Source organism: Haliotis rubra, unplaced genomic scaffold (assembly GCF_003918875.1).
Source record: "Haliotis rubra isolate DU_JTF1 unplaced genomic scaffold, ASM391887v1 Scf535, whole genome shotgun sequence".
NCBI classification, from domain to species: domain Eukaryota; kingdom Metazoa; phylum Mollusca; class Gastropoda; order Lepetellida; family Haliotidae; genus Haliotis; species Haliotis rubra.
In genome coordinates this window covers 689,373-713,704 of record NW_025767230.1, presented here as the reverse complement: position 1 = coordinate 713,704, position 24,332 = coordinate 689,373, and the positions used below count along the sequence as shown (strand labels likewise).

The window sequence follows — 24,332 nt, the reverse complement described above, 5'->3', positions numbered from 1 at the left end:
CTACAAATAACTGACCACAATATACATACTGTGAAAAATTACCGTTTAAACCATTCACATCCTCAGTATTATCAAATATGAGCTTTTATCCAAATGTAGATATGTTTGCAAACAGAATGTTTTACATCTTTCAGAATCTTCATCCCCTACACCAATGATTATTTATTGGGTTTTCTTAGCACTGACACTTCTTTGAGAGGCATTTAGAAGTTGAAGTACTGAGGAAGGATGACACCGAAACATCGCTCTCTCTTTAATAAAGAAGTTGTTCATCCATATATTGTTATCTTTCCTTCGTATTGACAAATTTAGTCGCCTATGAATGAAATTCCACCTCTACTTAGTATTGTACACCTTAATCAGCAGTTTCCGGATCGACTTTCAAAATTGACGGTGGACGAGTTTTACCACGCCTATGTATAACCCCAACTGACCTCTGGTCAGTGAGCCGTGCGCATTATCACAGATAAATTCCACAAAGAGGGTGGGTATCAAAGACACAATGTGAAGTTTCTAAAAAGATGGAGAAGATACACATCCATTTCAAAATGCATTACTATGACTCCATGGAACTTTACAGTTCCCCTCAGTATCAGCACCTGTGGTTACCTACTTCAGTACTGAGGTTCTTGAGTGAGTGAGTGAGTTACTATTTAACGTCACATCGGCAATATCTCAACCATATGAGGTTCTTGAGGCATATAGCAGTTGGTATTCAAGTATAAGACCGAATACTATCAATGTCAACTTCTTCTTTATTGTGTCCCCAGTATGGTGATTTACCTTCAGTTGTTGGTGATCTACAGCCCATTTTTATACTGTATTGTCCTTATTTAAAATCCAATTTTAGAGAGAGATGCTAGTTTTATATCTTGATACTCTAGCCGGTTTTACTGTCCTTCGATGACAGGTTTTTATAATTTACATGTATTTATGGCGAATTTGTTTAGTCACGATATGGCTGGAATATTGCCAATGTGACTTCAAATTTTAACTCACTCACTCACTCATCCTTATTGTATACATAAATCATCATTCATCAGATGAAGGGGCAAGGAAAAGCCCAGAAACATTGTGTATACATGTACAATAAAGAAGTTGACATCCATAATATTTTGTCTTATACTTCAGTACTGATGGTAACTGAGGTGCTCAATAAACACCCTTCTAGCACATCGGCCACTAATATATGTTGAATAAGACTTCGACTTTTCAAACAAATCAGCTTCTTAAAAAACACTAATGCTTCTTTAATAATAAATGTTGAAAAGGATTCCGTGTTTTCAAACAAATCAGCTTTTTAAAAACACTAATGCTTTTTAAAAATACAGTTAATAGGATCTTCGTTGACAGATTCAAAAACAAAGCATCAGGATATATCTAATGATATATGTATGAATTGGTAATATTGATAACAATACAAGTATTAAGCCTTGGAAATATGGACAATTTCTGCCAAAATATTACAATTTTTATATTTTCAATAATGGCACTTGAAAAAAGTCTTTATCACAAAATATGGCAAAAAAATTAATAAGACATTACCAGTAGTATGTGTCTTGTCTTTGAGGTACTGTTGTTTATCAGTATGTTCATTTGTCTTGATATTTGTTAGACACATATGAATACATATGAAGGTGCGATTTCTCTATTTACAACCTGCACTTGTGCATGCTGACAATAGCTGGTGCACTGGTTACCTTCAGTAACAGGTTGCACCTGGTACAGGTAAAAATAATCTTCCAGCATCTGATAGCTGTCATTGTGTGTTTTAATTGGGAAATAAGTGACTGGAAGTAATACCATTCACTCTGCCTCTGCGTGACTTGTTACAAGCAGAAAGACTTGTGTACTCATAAATCAGTGACGTAGAAGTAATCATATAATTGAGATTTGTAAATAATGCAAAACTGAAACAGAATCATTCATCATTAGCATCATGGGGTCAGGTTCTGTTGAACGTATCTGATACTGAGTACTTGTTGTGAAATTGCTAAACAAATGTTACTTTTTAGAACCAGTGACATTATTTTCTGGTGCAACCTACAGTTTGATGGTGCAGCCAAATCTATAAGCAAGTTTGCACTCGTTGCAGGTTCTCAAAAAAACATGAAATCGCACCCTGCATGTAGGTCCTCTCAATCACAGCCATAACAAAAGTGATGATAATCATACATTAACTATTCTGAGATGTCGTTCCATTGTGACATTTTCATCCTTTCTCTACCAGATGGGACACTCATTTCTCGTACATAGTGTGCGTTGTCCCATCCTCGACGAACCTGTCTCCGTAGTGCCGTGTACGGCATGTGGGTCTTCGGAATGGATGGACTTGGGATGAAGTCGTTCTCTATACTGTACGAGGTGTGTATGGGCTGGGTGTGGTAGCGGAACGAGGCCATGCTTGTAGAAGGTCGGAGCATCGTGATGGCCGGGATCTTGTTTCCTACTGCATGGCTTAGATTGTGGTGTCTTCGTGTTGGGCAGTGAGGAAATATTTGATCTGAAATCATACATTAGACATTGCCTGATAAAGGTAACATTATTCGTGTGGTTCAAATGTTGATCCTTTTTATTTCATATTTAGTTTGTCATAAGAACCTCAGAAATCTTGGTCACCCATGTGGTAATTTAATACAAGGGACTGGATCCCTATTAGACAGGATGAGAAGAGTGAGTGAGTGATGTTAGTTTTACGCCACACTCAGCAATATTCCAGCTATATGGCAGCGGTCTGTAAATAATCGAGTCTGGACCAGACAATCCAGTGATCAACAGCATGCGCAATTGGGATCCGATGACATGTGTCAACCAAGCCAGCGAGCCTGACCACCCGATCCCGTTAGTCGCCTCTTACGACAGGCATGGGTTACTGAAGATCAATATTCTAACCTGGACCATCACGGGGTCAGGATGAGGAGAAATCAGATTTGATTGGTGGAACATTGAAAAATTGACATTAAATGGGAAGGAGGAAAGAGGCAAAATGTAAACCAACTAGGGAAGAAAATGTGGCTAAGATGACACAGTTCAACTTTTTTTCAAATAAAAATTATTAATTTGAACATAATATTGGGTTTGTTTATTATGTTATGAGGAGAAGTATAATGAAAAAAGATTTACATGTATTTTGTAGGTTCACTTAGAATATGTTACAAAATGACTTATTAATAGGATTCGGATGTTTTTACAAGTGCTACCCAACATAATGCATATTTATGTAAATGACCAGTGGCCAAAAACAGTATGTCCAGAAAAGTGTTTTCATGTAATAATTAATTGGGAGGACAAACAGATTATACCATGTTATACAGAAATTGTCAACTACATTTATTTAAATCATTATCCATAATAAAAAAGAATATCTACTGACTTCATAACTATTTATGGCACAAACCTAGGGAAAAGCCTAGGGAGCTCCTGACTCGGCTAAAGTCTTCCGAGGACATCCGTACTGGGTCATATGGACCATTGGTGACTGCCGGCTCTTTGCAAAGAAGAAATAACATTTAAAAACAACCAGATATGGCTTGTGTTGTTAATTGAGCTGCACCTTGCAAAGTTAAAATGATATGACTGGCTGTTAAATAACCAAGTCTCTCCCAGATAATCCAGTAATTGACATTGTATAGTCCATTTGGCTCCAAATCGGACCAATGAATTGCAATCTAACTCGAAAACTAATAAACATAAAATACTCAATGAAACGCTGATCATAATCAAAACATCATACCCACTCTGTGAGTTTGTTGCAGAATTTTTGTCCTAAAACTGAAAAAGTTGTTTAACATACTATCATTCAAATATTGACACAGTTCACTATTTGTTATGAGGGAGGAGTGCAGAGGTGAGTGAGAACGGATGGAGACGGCACAGCACAGGTTAATGAATAAATAACTTTGTCTGTGAACGTGCTTCTCGAACACCTGGCTGTCCCTTTCTCTGCACTCCTCCCTCGTAACAAATAGTGAACTGTGTCAATATTTTAATGATAGTTTGTTAAACAACTTTTTAATTTTTGGGACAAAAATTCTGCAAAAAACTCACAGAGTGGGTATGATGTTTTGATTATGATCAGCGTTTCATTGTGTATTTTATGTTTATTAGTTTTCGAGTTAGATTGCAATTCATCGGTCCAATTTGGAGCCAAACGGACTATAATCATGGATCACCATTGTTGGTGTGCCACAGTTATAATCTCTGATGGCATAACGAAAGGTGTGACAACACAAACACATGGTACTATTCAAATAATTTCTTGGTTTTTAAGATAATGTTATCTTTAATAAGTTAGTGTGATGTTTGACAGTTGTTCATGTGATTAGCAAAAAACACAACGAATGTTTCTTAAGTGTTTGAAAACCCCATAACATAAGGACAATAACATCTTACTTTCAGTATGGAACAGATTCTCTTCCACGGCATCGTCGTCTATGACACGATGGTATTTGTTAAATAACCTGAAAAAAAATATTCAGTAGACACACAATACTCTAAATATATCATAATCTGTATTTCAAAATATATTTCCATATGAGGATTAATCAAAGATTTTTTATATGTGCTATTTTTAAACATAATGTATGATTCATTGTTGGAAACATGACGAAAGAGTGCTAAACCAGTGAACGGAACATGTGGCACTACCATCAATTCTTCTGTTTGTCAATAAGTAATCTTTTGTCAATTTTCTAAGGCACTCCATGTATTTTTATGTGTTTCTCATCTCCAGCCTCAAGAGATGGGATTAAAATAAATAAAATAAAACGGAGCCCAAGTGTTATGGGAAAGTATTTAACAATGAAAAATCATCACACTGTTTAACTTTTACCACCAGTCACTGTGTCAGTGTGGTTAATTTTTTATGAGATTAAAACTTTGTTTGGCAAATTTATGAAAGCGTAGTGATGCTATCATTTCATACCTTCTCCCACTTGAGATAAACCTGATCTTGCTGGCTCTGACAAATATTCCATACTTGTCACGACACTGAAAATATCTTCGTCCTAAAATCATTCCACAGTTGTCACCAACTGAAAATAAAATTTCAAAATAGATAGTTAATAACAAAGATAAGAAACATCTTTCTCAAATGCATGTTCACTCATCTAGCGTAGACTACATCTACAAAACCATATTGCTTATAAAATTATTTGGACCACTGGACTCTGTGAATCCACCATACAGTGAATTGCATTATGTGAGCACCTGGTGAAGTATACAACGATAAACATATACAACCATGGAGAGCGTACAGAGTCACAAAAGTGAGAAAGAAATATTAACATAACTGAACTCTAGTATATATTAAATATATTAAATATCACATGTATCGGGTGATGAACAACACGTTATCTGTGGGTACCTGTGTCCTTATAAGTACCTGCTTGACCCTAGGGCTGAGTTACCCAGCACAACATTGAGCACATAGGTACAGGTAGTCTTGTTGGTTGGCTTTGTTGTTTAATGCCACTCAGAACAATATTCCAGCTATATGGAGGCAGTCTGTAGATAATCGAGTCTGGACCAGACAATCCTGTGATCAACATCATGAGCATCGATCTATGCAACTGGGATGCTATGACATGTGCCAGCCAAGTCAGAAAGCCTGATCACCCGATCCAGTTAGCTGCCACTTACGACAAACATGACTTACTGAAGACCAATTCTAACCTGGATCTTCATGGGTCGACAGGTAGTAATGTGGATGCATGGGTCCCACTCAGCACCCACCTGACCCAAGAGTCACCGGTCCCGGCCCAACACTGAGCACATAGGTACAGTGGTTGTCTTGTACATGGGTCCCACTCAGGACCCATGGGCCGAGTCACTCGTCCCATCCTTACACTGAACACATTGGTCCAGGCAGTAACTCAGATCCCTACTCAGGGCCCACCTGACCCAAGTACCTCAGCTACTTGAACCAGTCCTGCACTGAAAACAGGTCAAGGCAGTCATGTACGTGGGTATCCGACTACACAGCTGACCGAGTGACCTTTATCCCAGCCCTGCAATCAAGTTTACTAAACCATACTGTTCGTTCAAGACACGGTACCAAATTAATAATCTAGATCATAGGTGACCCAGGTCTAGCAGTGAGCTGAAATGGTAATGTTAAAGATAACAATGTGATTGGTTTACATACCTGGATCATCAAGTGCAACCCCCACCCATTCTCCATTTTTCGTGATGATGCATCCTTTATACTGAATAGTTCCGCGATATATCCCCCCGCCTATTAAAACTTCGACCCTCTGACCAACGTTTATATTAATATACAGCACCATGGCACTTGTTGTTCTTTGTGCAAGTAACGTTCAATTCCTCGCGCTACAAGCGAGCACCTTGCATGCTAACGGCCATGTTGTTTATTTCCGTAACCATGAAATACAAATACTATTATCCTAAAAGTAATTGATTGTAGAGATATATTTCGTTCTATTGTAATATAATGTTACCTATAAGTATTCATTGGACTTTACACACACACTGTTTATAAGGAGTTTTATATGAATAACTATAATTATATATGTTGTAGTGACTTGAATCAAACAATTTCCTTCTATTTTATCACATACTGTAATAAGTTGTAACGTTAACAGTATATCTCTAAATCCCGCTCACATAATCCAACTCCGAGACTTCATGACGACAAATGGCGTCTGTGGAAAAGTTGTGTGTTGGAGCGTCCAGTGAATTTTGCGTGTAGTTATAAGAACGTCAAATGAAAGTCTTGATTAAAGCCCAAATAGCTTCATGAAGTTTCCATTATACATTTAGGATATATATACACACTCGAGGGTGCAGTCCTTGAGTGGTGGAGGTGAAAACCTGAAACGCAGTACGTGTTTACTTATTTGATTGAGTTTTAAAACTTACCTGAAGTTCGAAACGTCCCTCCTACACCTCCAATCCGATTATACTTGATGGTTATACTGTTTTACATTACACTTCCTTGGAAAATAGGATGAGAGCTTTATTTTAAAGCATAAAAGTGTGTAAGCATTATACCGGTAACAGATTGATACCGGTGAAAACCGTGAAATACTTGATTATTATGAATAGTTGATTATTAAAAAAAATAACTGTTGCTCACAACTGATTGATATGAAGTGGTTGTCTTTAAGGAAGTGGCATTACTATATGTCCTGTCAATTGAGAAGAACTCAATTCAAAATATTGCGGAAAATCCCAACAACTCAAAACTTACATGTTTGCATTCAGAAATGAAGATAGGTGTTCCCTGAAACTCAAGTGAAAGAGTTTTCAAAATCTTGGGTTTCATGGACCTGATTGAAAGTAGTGGTGGGAGAGGCTTTGTGTTACTCAGTGGTATATGTATATGATAAGTGTTAAACAACACTGTTGTCACAACATCAAACATCAAAGGATTTTTACCTCGACTCAAAGGTCTAACTAACGGGACTACCCCATTTCAGAAACTGCCCCAAAAAGTGATTACTTTTGGGAGTTAATAGTGAGCTACTGCCTTCCTCCATGTACAGTTCAACCTTTCAGACTCCAGTTTAATTGTGGCCCAGTCATCTGAGGTGTAGTAATCTGCTGCAGTAGTTATGTCCCTTTGGCACATGATTATTGGTATAAATCTCATTTAAGCTTGTGATGATTATAGGTTTGTCAGCATCATGCTCGTAGGTTTCACCAAAGTGAAATCATAACTGAACTGCATCACCAATCATACCAGTGTTTGCCATGATGCAGAAAACCTGCGTATTTGACGCACAAATTATCTCAAATATGCAGACTAACCCTAGCTTTGACGCACAAATTATATCAAATACGCAGTGAATTTAGAAGCTTGCGTCAATGCATGTGCTGATTAAATGCCTGACCTGCCTTACCTTGTTTTTTTGTCGTTATTAAACAATCACAGTTGATGTCTTAAAGAAATTTCCAAACTGAAGTTGACTCCCCAAAACATGTCTATGATTTCCTCTCATGACACAAGGGAGTCATGATGACTCCTAAATGTTTATGCCTAGGGCAAACACTGAATCATACCCTTGTTCCACAACTTGACAAATGCCAAAGCCCTGCCTCACTTTGGACTTTCATCCCACATTAAACTGACATGCTGTGAGAAAACTGGAATACTGTTCAAACTGATGTTAAACCCAATTCACTTACTCATATGAACTGTAAGTTCTCTTCTAAGAACAGGGCGGTGGGGTAGCCTAGTGGTTAAAGCGTTCACTCGTAACGCCGAAGACCTGGGTTCAATTCCCCACATGGGTACAATGTGTGAAGCCCATTTCTGGTGTCCCCCGCCGTGATATTGCTGGAATATTGCTAAAAACGGCGTAAAACTAAACTCACTCACTCACTTCTAAGAACAAGTAACTTAAAACTGTTCAAGGCTTTGTTTATGTGATGGACAATTGTGGAGAGAAGTGCTGCGGTGGGGTAGCCTAGTAGTTAAAGCATTCACTCGTCACGCCTGACCTGGGTTTGATTCCCCACATGGTTACGATGTGTGACGCCCATTTCTAGTTTCCACTGCCATGATATTGCTGGAGTATTGCTAAAGGCAGGATAAACCATACTCACTCACCAGGGGAGGTAGGGTAGCCTTATGGTTAAAGCGTTTGCGCGTCTCATCAAAGACCAGGGTTTGATTCCCCACTTGGGTACAATGTGTGAAGCCCATTTCTGGTGTCCCCTGCCATGATATTGCTGGAATATTGCTAAAAGGGGCGAATACTAAACTCACTCACTCAGTGTAGAGATAAGTGATATGAAAGAAGTGATTATTTGCGTATTTGGTGCTGATACAGTCATGAATTTTGCATCATCAAGCACCTGATGATGTTGTGTTTCATCTGTTCAGACACAGCATCAGGATGTCAAAAAGTGGCTCAAAGGATGGAAAGGAAGGGAAGGTCAGCAGCCATCTGACAGTGGAGTCGATGAAAACCATTGCCGAGTCAGTCGGTGTTTCGGGACTTGCTGATGAGGCAGCATCTCAACTGGCAGAGGATTGTACATACAGGATGAAGCAAATTATACAAGTAGGGATAACAAAACCGCTTTCGAGAAGAAGTCCTTTTCACACACTCATTTAGATGAAATATCTTGTTTCTGGTGAGACCTCTGGAAATATAATAAACTCTGTATCTTGCTTCATGTAATTTTCCGCGATGTGACATCTTTCAACATAAATGATGTTTTACTAAACTTTAATGATGTTTTTCTAGAAGCATTATCATTTTATGGTGTGTGTTAATAGACGTATCTTTGCAGGACATAAAGTTTTGACTTTTGTATGTTGGGAAACTGTCAGATTTGAATCAGTAAATATTTTGAGTTCATTTAACAAATTTTGTGTATTTTTTCACAAATATTTTCTACATTACCTCAATATTTTGTTTTCATAGCTCAGTGTTCCATTTCAGGAAGCTGTAAAGTTTATGCATCATGGTAAAAGACGGAGACTGTCCACATGGGACTTTGACCAGGCCCTGCAGGTCAAGAACATTGAGGTAGAGAGACTAACTGTTCGACAGATAAGGCGAACTATAACTTTAACTACAACTTCTTTATTCAGGTGACATTTAGATACAGATTCTTGTATCGTTGTCAAGCAGGCATCTGTATCACAACGTCGTTGTTCATTCATCAAGATTGTCCTTATCTCACTTCTAAAAACTGCCACTCAAAGACGTTAGCTATTTGACATTAATGTGAATCTTTGCAGGGATGTGATATTGTGAAAGATTTATTGAGGAGATTGAATTTATCAAGGTTTAGGTGTGACACTAGTTTTTCTGAAATGTGGTCATAGCAGGAAAAACCAAAGGACTGTCTTTTACCATGCTGAAGATGATGAGACATTGCTGTCTTAATCAGTTTATTAACCTGTGAAGATCTGGGTTAGAATTGATCTTCAGTAACCCATGCTTGTCGTAAGAGGCAACTAATGGGATCGGTTAGTCAGGCTCGCTGACTTGGTTGACACAAGTCATCATATCCCCATTGTGTAGATCGATGCTCATGCTGTTGGACCGCCTCCATGGTGTAGTGGTTAGAGCGTCCGCCCGGAGAGCGGAAGGTCGCGGGTTCGATCCCCGACCGCGTCACACCAAAAAGACGTTTAAATATGGTACTTGTTGGTCCCTGCCTGGCGCTCGGCATTAATGGGTACAGCAAGGACTGGTGGGTTTGGAGTCAGTATAATGTGTCTGAGTGGGGTATTCATGCTTCACTGCTGCATGGTATCTCAGTGGGCGAGCACTGTAAAACCAGCTTCAGTCTGGGCTAGTACAAGCAGCCGCACATACACATACACATGCATGCACTGATGCACGTCGTCATATGAGCGAAATATTCTCAAGCACGACGTAAAACCCAATTTCACCTCACCTCACCTCATGCTGTTGATTACTGGCTTGTTTGGTCCAGACTCGATTATTTACTGACCACCACCTAAAACTAAACTCACTTACTAATATCTTTAGAGACATGTGGAGCAGTTATGGCCCTTGTTTTGTATTATTTTTTCTTATCCTGACTCATGATCTTTTGCTTATCTCCCCTTGAAGTTCGGACGTAAAAATACACTCACACACGAGTTACCTCCCTTTTCCCGTGTAAACAATCATGTGACCAGGTGTTCGAGAAGCACGTGCACAGACAAAGTTATTTATTCATTAACCTGTGCTGTGCCGTCTCCATCCGTTCTCGAACACCTGGCTGTCCCTTTCTCTGTACTCCTCCCTCGTAACAAATAGTGAACTGTGTCAATATGTTAATGATAGATTGTTAAACAACATTATTATTTTTAGGACGAAAATTCTGCAAAAAACCTCACAGAGTGGGTATGATGTTTTGATTATGATCAGCGTTTCATTGAGTATTTTATGTTTATTAGTTTTCGAGTTAGATTGCAATTCATCGGTCCTCTTTTGAGCCAAACGGACTATAGCTGTGGACTCTTTCTTTCTGAAAATTGGAGTGTGAAAATCATGGCAATGAAACTAATCATTGACTGTTCAGGTGGAATCCTGGATTTGGCAATAATTCACTACGACAACCATTACATTTACTAGTAATACCATGCTTACTGCCATTACCATGATCGTGCTATAACAAGGTGTTGTGGTGGTTGATTCATGTATTTCATTCTTGATCTGTAAATTTGCTTGGCAGAGTTGCTTCCCTTGGTCAAAACAAAGCCTCATGGGTTTCAATCCCAGTTTATCGCAAATAAACATCTACATGGGTTGGGTTGGCATGCTGTGATGTGACTTGATTACTGTTCAATGGGTCATTAGACCCAACTCACTCACTCACTCACTCACTCACTCACTCACTCACTCACTCACTCACTCACTCACTCACACTCACTCACTCACTCACTCACTCACTCACTCACTCACTCATGTCACTCATCTCATGAGCTTCTTGCTTACCTACTTTTGAAATACAGCATGTTCCACTGGTCTTTGTTTCAGCCCCTGTATGGCTTCCATTGTCCAGATCTGATCCCGTTCAGATTTGCCAGTGGTGGTGGCCGAGAGCTTCATTTCAATGAGGAGAAGGAGCTGGACCTGCAAGAGGTCATTAATGGTCAGCTGCCCAAAATACCTCTAGAAGTCACTCTAAAAGGTGAGAGCCTGGTCCTACATTACGGTGATCATTGGAACCCTCCTGTAAAGCAGGGGATCAGTGATCAGTCTAAATGCTACAAATTGATTTATTAGTTCTGAACTATTTCCAATTGTTGTGGAGAAACTATCACTGTTGGAAACTTTACAGTTTAATATCAATTGAAATAAAGTAAAAAGTCAAATGAAATTCTAAAAATAAATTCTCATAGATTTTTTTTAAATTGCTTATTCAGCACATTGGTTGAGTATTGATGGAGTCCAGCCGTCCATCCCAGAGAACCCTCCTCCAGCCACGAAGGAGCAGCTAAAGATTGAAAGTCTGGACACAAACATCAAGACAGCCATTGACAAGGTCCTCAAGCCCAAGACACAGTCTGAAGGAGGCAAAGCCAAGCATAAGATGAAGAGTGGAGCTGAGATAGTGAAACTGAAGAATCTATCCATGCATGAGCTTTCAGTGGTAAGAGTGACTGAGTGAATGAGAATGGTTTTACGTCGCTGTTAGCAATATTCCAGCAATATCACAGCGGGGGACACCAGAAATGGGCTTCACTCACTGTACCCATGTAGGGAATCGAACCCTGGTCTTCAGCATGACAAGCAAACGCTTTAACCACTTGGCTACCCCACCACCCCTTCAGTGGTATGAAGAAATGTGAAATGGGATGAGAGTAATCCACGGGCGATAGGATAATCCTCTGGGTTTGGGGTAATCAAGAACTTGTGATGATCAGCTAGAGATCAGGGTTAAGCAAGATCTTGGGGTAGTCAAAAAGACATTTGGAATTGTCAGCAAAATGGTTATGGTACTTAAGATAATTTGGAGCAGTCAAAAGGAGGCATGGGTGGTCAATTATAAGTGTTTTTGTAAGCAAAAAGAGGTTTAGCTAGACAACAGGAGGTTAGCGTAGTCAAGAAGAGGTTGTGTATTCAGCAAGAAGTTGGGGGGGGGAAAAAACAGGTTTAAGAAGGCAACAGCTCATCAGAGTACTGGTAGGTTAAAGTAAGGTGCCATGGATCACACCATGAAGGATTATGGATTGAGCAGGTTTCCAGTGTGTTTGTCTTAGACCTGAGTCTTCTACAAGATGGGGAAGGCAAAAACTAAAAGGGAACATGATTTATGGAAGCACATTGCATCAGATAGAAAAGTTTCACAAATTCCACTGTCAATTGGAATTGGATGGTGTTATGACTCTGATCAGTCTATATCTCTCTACATCAATTACATCCCTCTATTACAGGAGCAGCAGTTGTATTACAAGGAAATCACAGAGGCCTGTGTGGGACCTGACGAAGGAAGAAGATCGGTAAGTGGACCAGGAACAAAGAATACTGAGAGTGAAAGTTAACAGAACTGAGTTTCAGTTATTGAGAGTTCACTGATGAAGACATACTTGCAATGATGATATATTTTCTGTATAATTTCCCTTACATCGTTAGACATCAGGGTCGGATATAGCTTTGTGTGTGTGTGTGAGGTGTGGGGGTGAGGTGTGTGTTGTGCACTCCTGCACCCTCCTCTGGATCCGCCGACCCGTGAAGGTCCGGGGTTAGAATTGGTCTTCAGTAACCCATGCTTGTCGTAAAAGGCGTCTATGCTTGTCGTAAGAGGCGACTAACGGGATCGGGTGGTCAGGCTCGCTGACTTGGTTGGCACATGTCATTGGTTCCCAATTGCGCAGATCGATGCTCATGCTGTTGATCACTGGATTGTCTGGTCCAGACTCGATTATTTACAGACCGCCGCCATATAGCTGGAATATTGCTGAGTGCGGCGTAAAACTAAACTCGCTCACTCACTCACTCTGGATCCGCCTATGGACATTAAGTCCAGATAAAATGAAGGCATGATCAGCCCAGTCTTGTACGGTACTGTGCAGAGTTGCTTCCCTTCTTTTGGAAAAATGTTTAGCAAATGTTGACATTAAACACATGATATATTGTGATTCAAGGATAATATTGTGATACATATCATGGGAAGAATGTACCTCGATAAATCAGTCTACTGAAAATTCCCCGTATTCTTAGTAAATATCATGAACTATGTCACACCTTCAGCCATGCACTATCAACAAAGAGTGAGCCATCAGCAGGCACTTTGAAATGTTTTGCTGATATAACTCATTTACTTGGGTTATTGTTTGTAGTTTCAGGTACCTGGTTTTGTGTGTAAATGGTATACCTCCATTTTCTTACAACGAATACAAATATGATGCCTTACCTTTGTTTGGGTAACACAGTCTCCTCTTTGGTCAGTCCTTTTTATTCTCCCAGGCATGAGTGTAATGACTGGATAGCTATGTTTAGCATCATTTCCTATTTAGTCAGACTGAAATGTTGTAAGAAGACATAGGAAAAGGTGAAAGGAATTTATCATGATCAGATATTCAGGGCTACAGATAAGGGGCGTACAGGTGTAATGTACGCCTCAAAATCAATTAAGTACGACATAATGTAAGATTTCAAGCGTATCGTGTACGCACATAAATACCTTTGTACGTCTAACATTTAATTTCCGTGCATATCGTGCAAATGGAAATCTATTTCGGATAAATACTTGTCAAGTTTCTTTTGCGACACACGATTTGACACATGAGGAAACCCCGACGGTAGGAATCCCTTGCGTTGCCATGCAACGATATGCGTCACTATTTTTCGATTGGCTAAAAACTACATTGTTCCTATTTATATCCAGTCGGACCTGACATTTCGCGCATCACACGGTCGCTCAGTTATTTCTCACGTGTCTTCAAATACAAACACATGGTTGGAAATAGTGATCGATGAATCGTCCAGACAAACCACATTACCAACTCGCTCACACAAAAATATGTCAGTACTCCTTCAAAATTCTCAGTACACTTCCACTTGCAATATGATGTGTGAGTACACTTGCACCCCCAAAAGTTATCTGGAGCCCAGGATATAAGAATGGAGTTATGATCATGATGATACTTTTGAATCTCAATGATGCTGGCAGGTGTGCCCAGAATGAGTGAGTACGTTTTAGCAATATTCCAGCAATATCACGGCAGGGGACACACAAATGGGCTTCACACATTGTACCCATGTGGGGAATCGAACCGGGTCTTCAGCGTGACGAGCAAATGCTTTAACCACTAAGCGCCCCTCTTTCCCCTCTTTTGTGTCTGGAGTCATAATCATCTTGTGATATAAGGCTTGCAGTTTATGTCCCTACCCTACACCCCTGTCTGCTGCTGTGTTTCAGGAAGCCCTGCAGAGTCTTGCCACAGATCCAGGCCTACATCAGATGCTTCCTCGGTTCAGTACATTCATATCAGAGGGGGTGAGTACAACATAGTCCAAGAGTTAAAACAGAGACTTTACAACAAATATCATGAAAATGTTTGAAATATACTCCATATTGTAGGCTACTTTCACTTTGTATAAAATGTGGTCTGTAGTGTGACTTTCTTTACAAATACACCTAAAAGACCCATTCACTTCTTGGAAGTGTTTTCACCCATGCTTGTTGTAAGAGGCGACTAACGGGATCGGGCAGTCAGGCTTGCTGGCTTGGTTGACACGTCATCGGTTCCCAATTGCGCAGGTCGATGCTCATGCTGTTGATCACTGGATTGTTTGGTCCAGACTTGATTATTTACAGACCGCTGCCATGTAGCTGGAATATTGCTGAGTGCGGCGTAAAACTAAACTCACTCACTCACTCACTCACTCACTGGAAGTGTTTTCAACAATCATCATTTATCGGGACAATTTCAGTGCCTTATCAGGGACAGACTGATCTAGCCTCATTCCCTCATTCCCTCCTCAAAGTATTTTTAGGGTCAAGACAAGGGTGGATCAGCCTGAAAGAAATTAACAAATGGTGCTTGTTATGATTCTCCCTGGAGCTCAGCCTTCACTGAAGCCTGGTACTAGTCAACAAGGCATTTTGTCTAGGCTAAAACAAGAAGCTACACACATACACACAACATTAATGTAGCTTATATATTAGTCAAGTATTCATCGATAACCACTGATGCAAGCTGATATATCTTGATTGATTGACGGATTATTCAATCAATCGATGTAGTACTACAGAGGTGTGATTGTGCCGATCGGTATAGAACTTTATCTCTGATTTACTGTATGTGATTATCGATCCTGACAGGTTAAAATCAACGTCGTTCAGAACAACCTCGCCCTGCTCATCTACCTGATGAGGATGGTCAAGTCTCTCATGGACAACCAGACTCTCTACTTGGAGAAATATGTAAGTTGGGAAACTGTTCTCAAAATCTGATCTAACAAATAGGTATATTTCAACAGTGAATGTTGATGTGCGTCAGTTGAATGTCAGTGGTTCATGCTTGAAATTCCTTTGTCTTGGTTAGAATGTCATCAAAGAGGAGCCACCCTCAATTTTGTTTTATCACTGCACTGTGAGTCGATTGTAAAATGTATATTTTTCCTTATCCTGACTCATGCTCTTTTTGCTTGTCTCCTTCCTCTTGCGAACATAGTGGAACACTTGTATCTCCCTAATTGAAGTTCCCTTCAATGTAAAATCACTAATTAGTACACCACGAGTTACCTCCCTTCCACAAGCTCGGGAATGAGGGCACCACCTCTACCCATGTGCCTCACTCTCTCCTTCTTTGCCCAGTGAGCTGGACGTGAGAGCGCCTGTGTCTCCCGACACACTATATCCTTTGATTATATTTAGTTAGTTACCTCGTATAGAGATCTATAGAGGTTTAGCTAGTATCTTTCAACAATTATATATTGATATTTAGTCGTGTTTCTACTGTTTATGCACGGGCCGTGCTGTTTCAGTGGATTACGTTGATAAAAATTCTGTACTGTTGCACATTACGCTTTTTATTCTGCTGCTGATCCGCATTTAATATGCCCTAGCTGTACTGGGCGCCATGTTTCATGTGATTCACGTTGCAGTTGCGATACTAATTTATCCAATTCTACCTTTAATAAATAATTACTTTATGCTTTCAGACGCCAAGCAGCAGATAGGTCGCATGATGCAGAGTCTAGCCATGACTGATACACCTAAACCCCTCGCCAGTCTACTGCTGTTGGTCGACCCCCCCTCCCGTCTGGTGTTCCGCTAGAGTGGTGGAGAGGCGTGGGACGTAGTCCACCGCCTCTAAGAAGCGTCCTGCTTCCCCAGACATCCCATCGTCGCAGCCGAAGACTAGAGGGTTTCTACTGCATCTCAACGCGACCTCTGAGGGGAAATCAACGAAGGCTACTTGAACTTCTCAGCCGAAATTGTTCCCATCGCAGATTTGGGCCTGTATGATGATCAGCCGATCATCATACCTGATGTACATCAAAAGATCTTCCTGAGGGTCCCGTCGCTACCAACACTCAACGCAGACTTCGCACCCCCAGGGCAGCGTCGACCTCTGAGGGGAAATCAACGAAGTCTACTAGGACTTTCTCAACCGAGATTGTTCCAGCCGCTGAACTGGGCCTCTACGATGATCAGCCGATCATCATCCCCGACGTACGCCACAAGAAGCGACCGGAGACAGCTACAGTGACATCAGCAGAGATCGCCATGCAGCCTGAGGTCTCTACACTGACGTCAGACGACTTCCCTGAGGGCCCCGCCGCTAACATCGCAGAGAGGGCACCGACTAATTCGTCGCAGACCATCCCAGATGAACTGTTGCGGCAAAGCATGATCATGATGGAGGGCCACTATAGACTGGGAAGCAGCCAGCCCAAGGCCTGAGCCTTCGCGAAGGTTCCAACGCAGACGACACCCCAGAGGCACCCCCATCAGCGTAACAGCCACGACGAAGCCACCTTCGCGAAGGAAGTCGCAGACCACCTCCACGAAGGACCCAGATGTACAGCCTTCGCGAAGGCCTTCGTGAAGGCGGGATAGATCATCACCTTCCTCAGCTTCATCCTTAGATGCGGACTCAGACCATCAGCCTTCGCGAAGGTCAAATCGCCGTTCCCCAGGACCGGACGCAGAGGAAGCTACGCGAAGGCTGGCCTTCGCGTCGAAGGCCTTCGCGAAGGACACCTGACTACACAAGAGCAAGAATTAAAACGGAAGTTTCACCCTCCAACTTGGGGATCTGAATATAGTGCTCCAACACCTCACAAGTGAGGTTTATGAACACGCCTGGATGACATACTTGGACTCCATGATACGATGATTCTATCACGATGGCCAGCAAGAGCACTGTAAATTTATCTCCACCGAACCAAACAGAAGGGAATAATACAACAGATTATTTCCTCTATCATCAACTTACGCAAAATGGAATCTCACGTACTATATCTCCGTTTGGATCAGAACTGTCATACTACGTGCATACAAGACGGATGGACCCAATCCGACCCTCCATGAGCTTTTAATACTCATGATATTAGAGCGCGCTAACTTCTACAATTGATCTACACAATATTATTTGAAATAATGGAGGGTTTATTTTCTGGAGATCCGATATGGTGGTTGCCAACCATTATCTGAGAGATATCATCACCGAGGACGTCTCAGGTATCCACCAATTCGATCCCATGGTCCTCGCACAACAGTTGACAGTTCCTCGGAGAAGATAAGTCAATCTTACAGATTTCTACTTATCTTATAACAGTACTAAATAGCTACATGCTATATATAATTTGCTTAAGTTCTTTTTATCATCACAGTACTATGATTATTACATCATACAATATATAAGTTAACAACTCTACAGAGTTGGTTATTATATATTTACCTTAACTTAATTATATCTTCAGCATAGTACTATACTCAGATTGTAAAAATATATAAGCTAACAAACTCTACAGAGTTTGGGCTATTATATAGGTAGCTTAAGCTTATTCATATCTTAAGCTCAGTACTATGTTTATATCATATCAGTATATTAGCTAACAAACTCTAAAGAGTTTTTGCTATTTGGCTTAAGTCTCATCATATCTTAAGCAATATGGTTACATTATAACATGTATTAGCTAACAAACTCTACGGAGTTTTTGCTATTATATATGTAACTTAAGCTTATTCATATCTTAAGCTCAATACTATGTTTATATCATATAGGTATATTAGCTATCAAAACTCTAAAAGAGTTTTTGCTATTATATATTTGGCTTAAGTTTCATCATAATTTAAGCTTTATGGTTACATTATAACTTGTATTAGCTAACAAACTCTCTACTGGAGTTTTGCTATTATATATGTAGCTTAAGTTTTCCTTCATAAAGCTCAATACTATGTTTATATCATATAAGTATTTTAGCTAACAAACTCTAAAGGGCTTATTAGCTTAAGGTTTCCTTCAAAGCTATGTTTAATATAAGTATAGCAAACTTAAGTTTCATCATATCTTAAGCTCAATATGGTTACATTTTAGCTAACAAACTCTAAAGGGTATTAGCTAACAAAAGCTCATTATACTAACGGAGTTTTGCTATTATATATATAGCTTAAGTTTAATTATATCTTAAGCTCAGTACTATGGTTATAACATAAAAGTATATTAGTTAATAAACTCTAAGGAGTTTTTGCTATATACATTTAGCTTAAGTCTAATCTTATCTTAAGCTTAGTACTATGGTTACATTATAAATCTATAAGCTAATAAACTCTACAGAGTTTTGGCTATTATATATGTAGCTTAAGTTAATTATATCTTAAGCACAGTACTATACTCATATTGTAAAAATATATTAGCTAACAAACTCTACAGAGTTTTGCTATTATATAGGTAGCTAAAGCTTATTCATATCTTAAGCTCAGCACTATGTCTATATCATATAAGTATATTAACTAACAAACTCTAAAAGAGTTTTGCTATTATATAATTAGCTTAAGTTTAATCATATCTTAAGCTTAGTACTATGTTTATATTTTAAAGTAATTTAGCTAACAAACTCTAAGGAGTTTATACTAGCATATTAACAAGCTTAAGTCTATTAGTCTTAAGCATTGTATTAATGTTATATATACTTTATCATAATAAGTACATTGTAATAACCTTTATATGGCAGCTGATAAGTTAGCAGCAGGAATTCATCAATTCAGTGCCTTTATGAAGTTCCCATAGGGTTATTACAATCATCACAGTTCAAATCACTAATTATTAAAATCCAAAGTATTATATATTCCCACCTCCGCTCTGTAGGATTCTACAAGCAAAAGAGCATGAGTCAGGATAAGGAAAAATATGTAATTTTTTGAGTAAAATTGATATTTTATACTTATCCTGACTCATGAGGTCAGCCCTCCCATCCTCCCCAAATAACACTTTGGATTTCCCTGTAAATTCAAATGTTGGGCTCAGTATATGAGGAGAGAGTGAGGCACATGGGTAGAGGTGGCGCCCTCGTTCCCGCGCTTGTGGAAGGGAGGTAACTCGTGGTGTACTAATTAGTGATTTTACATTGAAGGGAACTTCAATTAGGGAGATACAAGTGTTCCACTATGTTCGCAAGAGGAAGGAGACAAGCAAAAAGAGCATGAGTCAGGATAAGTATAAAATATCAATTTTACTCAAAAAATTACATAATTTTTACTTATCCTGACTCATGATCTTTTGCATGTCTCCCTTTCCTTTTCGAATGGTAGTGGCACACTTGAATCCCTTGAAGTTCCTGAAGCGGACGTAAAAATACACTCATCCACGAGTTACCTCCCTTTTGCCCTTTCCCGCGCAAACAATCATGTGACCAGCCTTACTTTTCACTCTCTCCCTTTTCACCCAAGCGGATGGTTGGGCGAGCACTGGAGTCCCTTATACGGCTTTATATCCTTTTTATTTAGGTCCTATTCTTCAAAATTACGCTGTATATGGATTTGGCAAAAATTCCTATGTATTATATGTAAAAGATTTGTAGAAATTATTTGTATTAGTGTCTTTATTTCATCGTTACGTAACTTTGTTTACATTTCATGAAATCTTGCAGTGTTTGCAGGCTCAGGTTATCCGTGGCTGATCCTCACCCCGAATGCCCTTCGTGCATAAAACCATGTTTTTCCAGCTTGCGCTGTACATATTGTGTTGATTTATCAAATCTTCAATTTAATCAATTTTTGTCTTATATCTATAGATGTGCCATGGATCGGGTGAGGAAGTCCTCTCAAGTCACAGCTGATAAAACAGGAGATCAGCCTGCAAACCGTATGTTGCTTGCTACTGCTGAAGTTCATAATACTGGTGCTATGTTTAGTGCGTTACAGGGACAGTCTGCTGGTAAGGGGGCCAAGAAGAGATCGACTACAACGCAGTTGACTCCGTCTCAGGCTAAGAAAAAGACGTCATCTTCTTCTACATCGCAGAAGAAAGCATCTGTTACCAGATCGGAGGGTAAATCTACGCGTGCTAGTAAATCAACACAGCAGAAATCCTTCAACAAAGAGATATTACCTCCACATGAAGTAGACGTCTTTGATGACCCCCCGTTACTTCTACCCGAAGTACCTATGAGATCAGCGACTCAATCGACTTCTACAACTACTAGATCGTCCCCTGCAACAGTCACAGCAGGCCAGCTGTTTGGCGAACTACCACCAACTTCTCAACGGTGAAGTTGAGGCGCAGAACTCATCAGTGTTCGCGAACGCTTCGTCTACACCGCAGCAGCTTCAACCAATGCAGACCTTTGACCCAGGCGAATTTATGAAACAATTCACCAACCAGATGATGGCCATGTTGGAACATAGGTTCCAGGAAGAAGCGAAGGCTCAGCAAAGCCTCTCATCTACCGACACCGTGCGCAAACCTACGGACCTGTGCAAACCTACAGACCTGCGCGAACCTACTCCTCATAGAACTACGTCTCAAGACTACGTTGGCGAACGTACACCTTTGCGAAGGTCTCCACAGTCTGACGACTCTGTCATCTTGGAAGAGGATAGAAGAGATGAGATGCCTACTCACAGTTCTACATCTGCGAACCCTCAACGTTCGAGAACATTGAAGGATCCATCTCCTACACCTAGCCGCTCTAGATCGAGATCTCATATCTCTCACAGAGGTTCGCGAAGTCACTCATCACGAGACAGAAGGCTCACATCACAGAAGTTCACGAAAGGCTACATCCAGCGACAGACGTTCACGAAGGGATAGCTCACATCACAGAGGTTCGCGAAGAGAGCACTCTCAAGATAGACATTCGCATAGGGAGGAATCTTCAGATAGAGATTCGCGAAAAGGATGATGAAGGTACGAGAAGGGATACAGATTCGCAGATGGATGAGTCGCAGAGACCTAGCACTAATATTCAGGAGACTTTGGATCAGCAAGCAGACTTCGTCTTCCCAGACTCAGAGGTTACAGCGTGGATTGCCAACGTGTTGAACTTGGAGTCTCCTTCTAAGGATAAAGATGAAGTCTACACTTATAGGATGCGCGTCAACGACTTCGACTCCGTCACTATCCCTCCGATTGAACCTATGTCCAAGGTACCCTCTAACCTACGCACAGCTTTCGCGAAAGCATCCAAGTACCAGAGTCAGCACCTACCATCATTTAATGTGAAGAGATTCCCCTTACATCATATGGATCCATTTGCAAAGGCGCGCCTAAATGGGATGATAACATCAAGTTAGTCAATGACTCCCGAAACAAGATGTATAAAGTGGAAGACAAAAAGTTATCTGAACTGGATATTGCTACAAGGAGATCCTTCTTCAGGTTGGCCAGGTCCAGAGCCATCAATGAAGCATTCATCAATAAATTCCAGAACTCAAGTTCGGAAGAGGATAGAATGATACCATCTGGCATCTATATCTGCAGGTCTCACTTTACTACGCAGACAAGGGCTATTTGCATCCTGTTCATGGGGTGATAGATTTACCCAACCGCTACTGCGAGCTCCATGGGAGGCGCCTACTATCTTTGGAGGACAAATAGAGGATGCAGCTAAGGAAGCTACGCACAACTCTAGAGAAGTTATGATGATAAAATCCATAGATACTCTGGCCAACGTCATCCGTCATACTTCGCGCAAAAGAATAACAGCAAGTCCAAGTAAAGGACGAGAAGTACCCCAGCTTCAGAGGCGGCAAAGGATCTTTTCGTCACCCATCCAGAAATTACAAAGGAAACTCAGGGAGAGGCCGCACTCCCAGAGGATCCAGAGGAACTAGACGTTGATATCCACCCCAAGCCGTTCCTGTAAAACTGTCGGCAGTGGGTGGACGTCTACAAAGGTACTGGAAGAATTGGGGAATACTAGAGGACGACTACGTCTCCCAAGTACTACGAGAAGGATACAGAGTACATCTCAAGGCCGCACTTCCGCTAACCCTCAGCCCGATGGTCTTCAACTATGCAGAGGAACAGGCAGACAAACTACAAGAAGCCATCGACTCACTACTTATGAAGGAGGCGGTAGAGATAATAGATCAGCATCATCTCACTCCAGGCTTCTATTCCCCAATTTTTCTAGTACCCAAGAAGAACTCCAAGGAGTAGTTCAGACTGATTTACAACATGCGCAAATTACAACATGCGCAAATTCAACGAAGACTATCTACTGAAACCAGAGAGGTTCAGAATGATCCACCTACCTCAACTCAGACTACTCGTCCGTCCAGCAGATTACATGGCCAGCATAGACCTGCAGGATGCGTATCTGATCTACACATCCCTATACATCCGGAATCAAGAAAGTATCTACGATTCCTATTCAGAGGGCAGCACTTCCAATGGAACGTCCTACGGTTTGGAATATCTTCGGCTCAGTGGCTATTCACACGAGTAACCAAGCCTATAGTCGCATATCTACATCATCGAGGTCTACGCAATGCCTTCTACTTGGATGACAGAATTCAGGTTCACCAAGATGCCAGTCAACTCAAACTACAGCTGAACTTCACAATCAAGCTGCTCACTCAACTAGGATGGTTGGTGAACCTTATGAAGTCAGAGTTGGAACCAAAACATGATCTACAATATCTGGGGATAAGGTTTATCACAACACAGAATCGTATTGTTGTCCCAGAAGATCGTTGGGTCAAGATACAAGCCATGTTCCACCAGTAGTCATCTCTCCGTTAACACTACGATCATGGCAAGTTCTACTCGGTCTACTAACCTCGGCGCAGGACTTGACTGGCACAGGACGGTTACAACTAAGACCGCTGCAACGGTTCCTGACAAAACATCTAGACTGCTTCGACCCTATCTTGCTGCCAGACAACCTCAAGAGGTATCTACTGTGGTGGACGCACAGGTCGAACGTTTGCGGAGGGACCTATTTACAAGAGCCGGCCTTTGACACACATCTCTATGCAGACGTCGCGATGCAGGGTTGGAGTGCGCATCTCAACAATCAAGTTGCGTCAGGAAGGTGGTCCAAAATAGAGCAGCATCTTCACATCAATCTGCTGGAGATGAAAGCCGTGATCAACGCCTTACAACTATGGTCGAGCTCGCTGAACAACAGAATGCTGATGGTCCACACGGACAACTCTACAGTGGCATTCTCCATAAATCGGCAAGGATCCACAAGGTCTCCAAGCCTGCTACAGCTCACATTCAAGTTGTTTGACATCATGGAGGAGGCAAACATCTGGATAAAGGCGTGTTACATACCCGGAGCCAAGAACGTACTTGCAGACGCTCTTTCCCGACCACTGCACCCGTCACCTACGGAATGGATGCTCCATCCAGAAGCGTTCCGGCTCATCATAAGGGAAATAGGATCCCCTTGCATAGACCTGTTTGCCACGAGGTTCAACAAACAACT

At 40.8% G+C, this 24,332-nt stretch overlaps 2 protein-coding genes across 2 annotated transcripts in view; one reads left to right on the top strand and one right to left on the bottom strand.

The window, feature by feature from the left end:
* Positions 1-944: 944 nt before the first annotated feature.
* On the bottom strand, positions 945-6,364 carry LOC124253206. Its single transcript, XM_046686935.1, has 5 exons — positions 6,146-6,364; positions 4,925-5,033; positions 4,393-4,460; positions 3,398-3,487; positions 945-2,503 (listed from the first exon to the last, which is right to left on the bottom strand). Exons 1-5 carry the CDS (start codon positions 6,285-6,287, stop codon positions 2,181-2,183), a joined length of 732 nt encoding a protein of 243 aa, XP_046542891.1. The 5' UTR covers positions 6,288-6,364; the 3' UTR covers positions 945-2,180.
* A 284-nt stretch (positions 6,365-6,648) lies between these two features.
* LOC124253208 (transcription initiation factor TFIID subunit 6-like) overlaps positions 6,649-24,332 on the top strand; it is a 31,907-nt gene continuing 14,223 nt past the window's right edge. The window contains exons 1-8 of the mRNA XM_046686937.1: positions 6,649-6,841; positions 8,849-9,029; positions 9,414-9,500; positions 11,472-11,625; positions 11,861-12,087; positions 12,872-12,937; positions 14,860-14,937; positions 15,766-15,867. Coding sequence (XP_046542893.1) covers positions 8,862-9,029; positions 9,414-9,500; positions 11,472-11,625; positions 11,861-12,087; positions 12,872-12,937; positions 14,860-14,937; positions 15,766-15,867 — 882 coding nt within the window. The 5' untranslated portion in view covers positions 6,649-6,841; positions 8,849-8,861. The remainder of the gene's footprint in view (positions 6,842-8,848; positions 9,030-9,413; positions 9,501-11,471; positions 11,626-11,860; positions 12,088-12,871; positions 12,938-14,859; positions 14,938-15,765; positions 15,868-24,332) is intronic.

What these genes read in the sequence shown, in the direction of transcription:
- LOC124253206 (XM_046686935.1), bottom strand. Translation starts at nt 6,287, where the DNA reads ATGGTGCTGTATATTAATATAAACGTTGGTCAGAGGGTCGAAGTTTTA. An exon ending in GGTTGCACTTGATGATCCAG is followed by an intron (nt 5,034 to 6,145) that starts GTATGTAAACCA and finishes TTTTATTTTCAG; the next exon opens with TTGGTGACAACTGTGGAATG. An exon ending in GAATCTGTTCCATACTGAAA is followed by an intron (nt 3,488 to 4,392) that starts GTAAGATGTTAT and finishes TTCTTTGCAAAG; the next exon opens with AGCCGGCAGTCACCAATGGT.